Source organism: Solanum tuberosum, unplaced genomic scaffold (assembly GCF_000226075.1).
Source record: "Solanum tuberosum cultivar DM 1-3 516 R44 unplaced genomic scaffold, SolTub_3.0 scf00210, whole genome shotgun sequence".
Classification (NCBI taxonomy): Eukaryota; Viridiplantae; Streptophyta; class Magnoliopsida; order Solanales; family Solanaceae; genus Solanum; species Solanum tuberosum.
Window position 1 is genome coordinate 131,178 of NW_006239135.1, and position 8,136 is coordinate 139,313.

General features: G+C 35.0%; 2 protein-coding genes across 2 annotated transcripts in view; one reads left to right on the forward strand and one right to left on the reverse strand.

Moving 5' to 3' along the window:
* The window catches only part of LOC102601185 (chaperone protein dnaJ 16), a 6,010-nt gene extending 1,444 nt beyond the window's left edge, over window positions 1-4,566 (forward strand). The window contains exons 2-12 of the mRNA XM_006355868.2: window positions 941-1,064; window positions 1,291-1,373; window positions 1,482-1,593; window positions 1,670-1,774; window positions 2,385-2,435; window positions 3,082-3,171; window positions 3,271-3,379; window positions 3,472-3,620; window positions 3,703-3,756; window positions 3,876-4,105; window positions 4,179-4,566. Of these exons, the coding sequence (XP_006355930.1) occupies window positions 941-1,064; window positions 1,291-1,373; window positions 1,482-1,593; window positions 1,670-1,774; window positions 2,385-2,435; window positions 3,082-3,171; window positions 3,271-3,379; window positions 3,472-3,620; window positions 3,703-3,756; window positions 3,876-4,100 (1,102 nt within the window). The 3' untranslated portion in view covers window positions 4,101-4,105; window positions 4,179-4,566. The remainder of the gene's footprint in view (window positions 1-940; window positions 1,065-1,290; window positions 1,374-1,481; window positions 1,594-1,669; window positions 1,775-2,384; window positions 2,436-3,081; window positions 3,172-3,270; window positions 3,380-3,471; window positions 3,621-3,702; window positions 3,757-3,875; window positions 4,106-4,178) is intronic.
* Window positions 4,567-5,644: 1,078 nt separating this feature from the next.
* On the reverse strand, window positions 5,645-6,656 carry LOC102590446 (peroxidase 6-like). The gene has a single exon (XM_006355919.1). The coding sequence runs from the start codon at window positions 6,654-6,656 to the stop codon at window positions 5,649-5,651; it is 1,008 nt and encodes a 335-aa protein (XP_006355981.1). The 3' UTR covers window positions 5,645-5,648.
* Window positions 6,657-8,136: the final 1,480 nt, after the last annotated feature.

The following is an 8,136-nucleotide window of genomic DNA, read 5'->3' on the forward strand; positions in this document are numbered from 1 at the left end:
CAAAAAGATTCCCCCCCCCCCCCCCCCCCCCAAAAAAAAAGGTAGCTCTGTAGGCTTAGTTATATAGAAATGTTAGCAATAAGTGTTATGATGCATCAATACTGAAGCTCTGTTATTTCTGAGGATTTGTTTTTAGGAGAAAAAAATTGAGGAAAATTTTGTATGAAGTGTATTATTGTTACCAAGATAAGAGCTTTTACCTTTCGTTGTTTTTTTTAATGCGCTGTGCAATTTCTTTCATTCATTTGAAATTTCAACCTGTTTACAGAATTTGAGTGGGAATTATTTTCTTAGTTTTAGGTCTGCAACCTGCCTCTAAAGTAACTAAATTTGGAGAACTAAAGATCTTTTCCTTAATGTTCTTGAGTTGTTAAATTCAAGAGAAAAAAAGAACTGTCAAAGAATTATATTTGCTGTTTTGTGATTTGGAATCAAAGGAGAAGTGGTAGTTTTGTTCAGGATTCTGGAAGAGCTTAATATATCAGCAAGTCAGTTCTTTTGGAAATGGTATCATTTCAGTTATACTTGAGAATAAGTTCGAATTTGATTCTAGAGGAAAGAACTTATAATCCATAATTTGTTGTCTTCCTTACTTTGATATTTTGTTAGTCTTATCTTTCTCATTACTCATTAGAGCTTCAGTGTATGGTAGTTTCTGAAAGTTACCTTTGAGGTTGATACATCAAAGTACTAAAATATTTCCATGGCAACAGTCACAAAGTTGGTTCTGGATGACTGTGGAAATTATCACAGAAATGCTTGTAAAACGATTAACAACCAATTTTTAAAATATTGCTCTCATGAGAATTGAGAAGTAGTATTCTATCACAGTTTGTGATTCTAAGTCCTTTCTGTATATATCAGGATGCAAGTTATGATCCTTCTTGTCTGATGGAGGTTATATTGTTTTCTGTTCTGCTGACACTTTTGCATATTGTAGGTATCATCCTGACAAGAATGCAAATGACCCTAAAGCAGCAGACATGTTCAAGGAGGTCACCTTTTCATACAACATTTTATCTGATCAAGATAAAAGGCGTCAATATGACTCAGCTGGCTTTGAGGTTGTTTTATTTCCTCAGTATAATCTGTAGGGCAAGAAGTTAAATTAGTTACCCTAAGCATATGATGCCTTCTGGTTGATAATTTGTTTCTGTTAGAATTTTGTAGTGCTCTTTATCTTAGGTCTCTATCTATCGATTAAGAGTTAGACTTTCTCTGTGCATTCTCCCTACTAGAAATAAAATGAGAATGCTGGTGATCTGCCTAATCGAAGTATTATTTTAACAGGCGGTTGAGTCAGAAAGCCAAGATTTGGAGCTTGATCTGTCAAGTTTGGGAACCGTGAATACTATGTTTGCTGCACTCTTTAGGTCAGTATATGTTGCTTGTAATCTTTATGTTCCTTTTTGTTGAATTCAGACTTCTGCTCATGAAATTTATGCTCCATAATGTATTTTTTGTTATTTCATTATGAGTAGTAAGCTTGGTGTACCAATAAAAACCACAGTCTCTGCAACTGTTCTAGAGGAAGCCTTAAATGGTTCAGTATCTATTCAACCACTTCCACTTGGGCAACCTTTGTGTAAGAAGGTATCTATCTAAATCTTTGTCATTCATTCTTGTTCAAATGTAAATACTGCAGAAGTTCTTATCTTCTTCTTAACAGGTAGAGAAACAGTCTGCTCACTTCTACTCTGTTACAATAACAGAAAAGGAAGCGAAAGGGGGCCTTGTTTGCCGAGTTCATTCACGAGAAAAAAGCAAATTTAAGGTCCGTCAAAATCTAAAGCCAAATATGCTTAGGTTTACTTTATTGTGTATATTTGGTCAACCAAATGCTTGCTACTTGGACTCAGAATTCTGATGATAGAAAATTCAATTTGGTCAGTTGGCGAATAAAAGTGGAGAGCTTTTTCTACTGGAAGACTGCTACATTACTAATAAAGGACTCCTAGGTTTACTGTTGCATGTGCAGACTTAAAGACTTATTTGTGTCACTTGGCAATATTTTATATTTAGCCTAGTTAGTGGCTTAATAGTGTGCTTCTAGGATATTTCCAAATATATCCATCCTCAGATGGGCACTCTTTTGTTTCCCTGATAAATCATTTGATAGACACAAACTCTTAGATGCTTTCGATATTCTCTTTTGTACCGAATCATCAAGCAGAGTGATACTGATTTCAGACTATATTAATATGACAACCCAGCATCAGCAGACCTGCTTTCCTCATCTGAGAGTATCATACTGTGATTTCCATCATTGATTATAATATGATCTAGTTACTTCAATTTGTTTTTTGGATCAACTCAATTTTTTCCACTGTGTTGATCTGTTTTGAGTTTGTCACAGTTTGGTAATTTGAATTGCGTGTCTGCAGCTATTGTACTTTGACCAAGAAGAAAATGGTGGACTCAGCCTTGCATTACAGGTTCGAATCTCTTTCCGTTCTTTTGCTTGCTCCTTATTGTGGTCAAGTAATCTAGGATCACACTTCAAATTTCATGGTAGTTTAGGCTTGAAGAGCACAATGAGCTCCTTTTTTTCTTATAAATATGTGGATATGGCTATCTGTTATCTGTTCGAATCAAGAAGTTTATGTATAGTCCTAAAAGATCCTTTTTAAGCAACAATAATAAGTTTCTCATTAGCCCCCAGGCTGAAGTTCACTCGACAAAGATCGGGGGACTTTGTGGCTTAAGCCACTAGTTCAGGCCCTACGCCAAGCGAACTAAGCCTACTATTTAAGTGGGGAGGGGTCAGGGGAGGGGTCAGGGGAGGGTCCATCATCCCCGGGTTTTGAGGGCTGCACTTCTGCAGTTGTTCCTAAGGGTTGACTCCAGATGGGGAATAAAGTTTCTCAATTTACTTTTCTGCCGCTTATGCTGAGTTCACGTTCTTTCAATTTCTCTGCATCCGATTTTCATACCCTCATATAAGCTACGCCATCTGCCCTCAGATTAGTCACAATCCATCGGTTGCCAAATATCCTCTATCATTGTTGATGCTAATCTGGTTTATGATCCAGGCAGTACTTCATTAATATCTCCTGTAAATTTATTGAGACTTCTTTGCAGGAAGATAGTTCAAAAACAGGGAAAGTCACATCTGCTGGCATGTATTTTCTTGGTTTCCCAGTATATCACATGGATCAAACCCAGACATCGGTGAGTTTATATCTATGCATAATGTCAATTTTTTGTACGTTCCTCTTCAGTTTTGTGTCCATGTGTTCACATTATTTTGCTGCTTGAGCTAATATATAGGCAGCAGCCACAAAGGATCCGGACTCTGCATTTTTCAAGAAACTGGATGGATTTCAACCATGCGAGATAACTGAGCTCAAAGCTGGCACACATGTTTTTGCAATTTATGGTATCTTTCCCTTGCCAATCTGAACTTTCAATGCAATTCAATGGAAATACGATACTCAGCACCTCTCTCTATTTCCTGGTTGACTTTTGCAGGTGACAATTTTTTTAGAAGTGTGAGCTACACCATTGAAGTGGTCTGCGCTGAACCTTTTACCGTGGAAAAAGAGAATCTTAGAGCAGTAGAAGCTCAGATTTTGTCAAAAAGAGTGGAACTGTCTAAGTTTGAAACAGAATATAGGGAGGTATGTGCTCCTTCGTTCATTAATTGGCGATCTCTTTCTTTATGTTTCTTCGATCTTATTGGTTCCTTCTTTTAATTGACAGGTCTTAACACAATTTACTGAGATGACAAGTAGATATGCTCAAGAAATGCAAGCTGTAAGTTAGATGCTTTGTGAACTTCATCTGCAACTCTAATTTCTTTACCTATTTGAAGTGATTTTATATTCCTAGGAAAAAAGTTAAATTATTGTTTCAACTTCTTTGCTAATCAATAGATTGATGAGCTTCTTAAGGACCGCAATGAAATTCATGCTTCCTATACGAGTCTTCCTGTGATGAAACGTAGTAGTAGTAGCAGCAATCGAAGTAAGAACAAAGGTGGATCCAAGGCAGCCAGTGAAGATGGCCCAGTAAAAGAAAAGAAGTCTTTAAGAGACCGGACGAAGAAGAAGAAATGGTTCAACATTCCCTTAAAAGTTGACAAAAGGAAAGCTTGTTAATTAGGGTGAGCTTCTTTTTGTTGTATCATATCACTTCCTTTCGACTGCTATACATTTATATTTCTATTTTACATGCAGTTTATAGAGAAACAACGGAACTGAATGAGTAGTTGCAGAGGTACACTTCCTATTAGTCCAAGCAACAAACCTGTTGCAGGACTTCAAGAATTCTTTCAGTGGGACTCCATTGCAGTAACTAGCCATATCACTATTGCGCTGAAATATTGTTATTTATGGAATGGTGTTGACACGGGAAGTACACGAAAAATTCTGTTGTAAAATTCTTTCCTTGAACACTCCCACATGTAAATTGCATTATTCAATCACAAGTCTTTCTTGAATGTGCTATGCTTGTGTGTGTGTGTGTGTGTTTAAGTGGTAAAAAAAGTTGATTCTTTTGTTAGTTCAGACAAAGATCTAAATACAAAAAAGTGAAAGATACAAGATTGTTGCTCTTTTGTCCTCAGATGCCTAATATGTATATTATAAGTCAGCATTTACATCTTTTTATTAGTTTCTTGGGAGTCTGAACACTTTGATTGAATATATAATAGACCAACTAGATTCTGCCAAAAGCTATATTGGATTTTGTTACTGGCAAAACACATGCTAGTTTAGGAGTTCACCCCCCCCCCCCCCCCCTCCTCCCCACACACACATCTGAGGTGAGGTATTGAGCTCTTAAGATGTCATTTGATGTGAAATAAGTCGATAAAGTCTAAATTGATGAGCTCTTAACATGTCATCATCTGATATGAAACAAGTTTGATAAAAGTCTAATTTCAATTTCAGAAATTCGAAAAGGGTAAATGTGTATCTTGAGTAGCTAATTATTTCTGTCTCAATCATATAATGCAAACAAATTACAAGATTGGATCTTTTAGTAGTGATTGACAAAAAATGACTAAAATCTTGATTGAAATTGGAAATTGATGTGTGGATTTCGACTTGATACATGATTTATGGACATTTCTGTCGTTAAAATATCTACTTTATACAACAGGCTGGTGTTATTCTATGGTCTGTGCAATTAGTAACAAACAAACCAACGAAAAGAAAAAAACACTTGCGAAGTCGTTTAGTTGGTGGGATAAAGATAATAATGTCAGGTTAAAATGTGAGATTATATTATCCCACATTTCGTTATTGATATTAATTAATTCCAAAATTATTTTATCCCATCATACGTATTAAAATGGTGGAATTAGCTATTCCATATTTACGTGAGATAACTATTCCCACACTTGCAAGATTGATACAATCATGTTTATAAATATGTGATTAATACATTCATCTTTATATAAATACGAGATCAATGATTTAAATTAATGGAGTCTTTAATTCTTTACACAATGCAGACATTTTCTATAGCCAAATGTTGAAATTACAAGAGGTCAAAAATGTTCACATTGGAACATAATAATAATAATACATATAATGTTCTATGGAAACTATACATATTATAATCCAAAAGCACCTTGACACTAAAACATGTCTTGAGATGATAATCCTTCTTCATCAATAGTAATAATCAACCTAATTAATTAATTAACTACCAATTTTCTTGTTTGGATTTACTTGTAATTGATTCACAACATCACATCTACGTCTCACCTCTCCCATTTTCCCTAATTTAACTTTATAAACACTCACTTTCTCCATTGCATGTGCAAATGCCTTGAAAAATGCATCTTGATCCTTTGCATAAAGCTCCACAAATGGCTTTGTCCTTTGTTCATAAATCATAGCTTGATCAGATGCCAATAACCCTAGCCCCTTTTGCAAGTTTATGAAATACATGTTGTCGAATTTGCCAGGTGTCATCACGTCATTGAACGCAGCCATATCCTTCGTGTTATTCCCACACAAGGTTTGCAACGCTTGAACATATGTAGGGTTCATAGTAGGATCAAATTCTGACGTCTGACTAAATTTGAATAATCTCTTGCTAAATTCCGAACAATGAGAAAATCCAATTGTATGTGCACCCATTAATGCCACCATTTCTTGTACATTTAATTTTTTTGATGCAAACATATTAATTATTGTGTCCATAGTCATGTTAGGCCTAGCAATATGTCCTTCAACATCTTTTGCGTACGATTCAAAGCTATCTTTTCGCCCTAGGCGAATTTTGTAAAATGGACCTCCAACCATTGTAATCAAGTCACGAGTTGCAACAGCTAAAATATCTGCACAAGATACAATGCCAGGGCATTGGAGTTCTAATGCGGTCTTTGCACGTGTGACAACATCATAAGCGTCCCCCGGGAGGGAGAGGTTGATATCCGTGTCACGCTCGGCTTGGGAAAAGGAATTTGAGGAAATCAATAACGACGCGTCACATCCTCCCACCATGCAATCGTGGAAGAAGAGGCGGAGGGCCCCAGCCGCGGTGGTGGGGGCCGCGAGTTGCTTATCGACGACGATTTGTTGGATGATTTTTTCAAATTGAGGACATGTTTTATTGTAATAGTCAACATTGAGTTTGGATTCTGTAAGAGAAAATAAGGTTAGAGATGAAAAAAGGAAAATTGAGAGAAGTGGTAATGCCATGACTTATTGAAAGACAATTTGTGAGAAAGCAAGTGAAAAAAAAAGCTTTTAGTGTATTTTTTTGTTGGATATTTTTGGGGGCTAAGAATAAGAGAGGTGTAAAACTAATTATGTTTAATGACGTTTGAAATTTGAGATAGGCAATATTTTGCATGCAACAAACATAAAATAGAGGTCTAAAAATTGTTTAAGGTCCGGTGTTTACTCCTTTCCTTCTTGTTTAATTGTCCATGCCATTAATTAGTATAGTAATAATTTATATTAGAGCAAACGATACAAAGCTCACTAGTTTAGGAGCAAATTACTCTTACTAGAATTCGTATTTTGGATACGTGTATCTGACGCGTTCAAATACATGTATCTCGGATACATGAGTCAAAATTAGGTGTAATTTGTTCCAGATAGACTGTATCCGACTAGACTCACATGTATCTGATTCTCTCGCTCGCCTCTTTCCCTCTCTCCCTCTCTCACAATCACGTCTCTCGGTTCGTATCTGTAGTTCAAAATGTATCTGGGGATACACAGACTCTCTTGGTCGCCTCCCTCTTATACTGCTTGCCTCTCTCCTCTCTCGTTCGTCTCTCCATATAGTAGCAAAAATACATATACCTAGGTGTATCTAACTTGAAATTTGATACGAAATTATTAATTAGTGAGACAATATGTAATTTTTTCAAAATACATATACGTAGGTGTATCTCCATATAACAATGTTTTGAACCTGAGATTGAAATTCATGATAACTATAGATTTAGATGATTAAACTGTATCAAATTTAAATAGGCAGAAAACAGAATTAGAGTCTTATCAAGAAACACCAAGCGAATAAAATTAAACAAATACGAAAGAAAAGAATTGTTTATCTGATTCAAACAAAATAATTAAGCTTAAAATATTATGAAGAGAACTAAAAAATTATCTATCTAATGAAATTTACACTAACTATTCATCTGTGGCTCAAGGGGAGGCTAATAATATTTAATTAATAGTGAAATTTTTTAATTTTATTTTCGTTTAAATAATTAAAATTTAGATTCAACAACAATAAATTCAATATATTTTTATAAGTGGGATATCGAGAAAGTGTTAGGATTTTGACTTGATTTTCTTATCATATTCGAGTTTTACTTTTCCTTTGGAAGGAAAGTCGAAGTATTATCATAATTGTTTTCACTTTTTCTCAAAGAAAAATACAATTTTGTTTCTTATTTGGTTATTCTTTTCTTAAAGGAAAAAATTGGAACTCTATGAATTGAAAACTTTCTTCTCATACCCAAAACGCAGTATAATCCACAATATAATGTGTTATAGAGTTCTTTTAGGGGGGAATTTTCTATCAACAATTTTATGTTTCTTTTATAAAATAGTCTTTCATGTGTATGCCGATTGGTCAAATCATATAATAATATTATATTTCTTTTAGTATAATTTTTTGTCGTCTAATTTATTGCCGATATCATTTACAGTTGTAAGCTTC

What these genes read in the sequence shown, in the direction of transcription:
- LOC102590446 (XM_006355919.1), bottom strand. Translation starts at nt 6,656, where the DNA reads ATGGCATTACCACTTCTCTCAATTTTCCTTTTTTCATCTCTAACCTTA.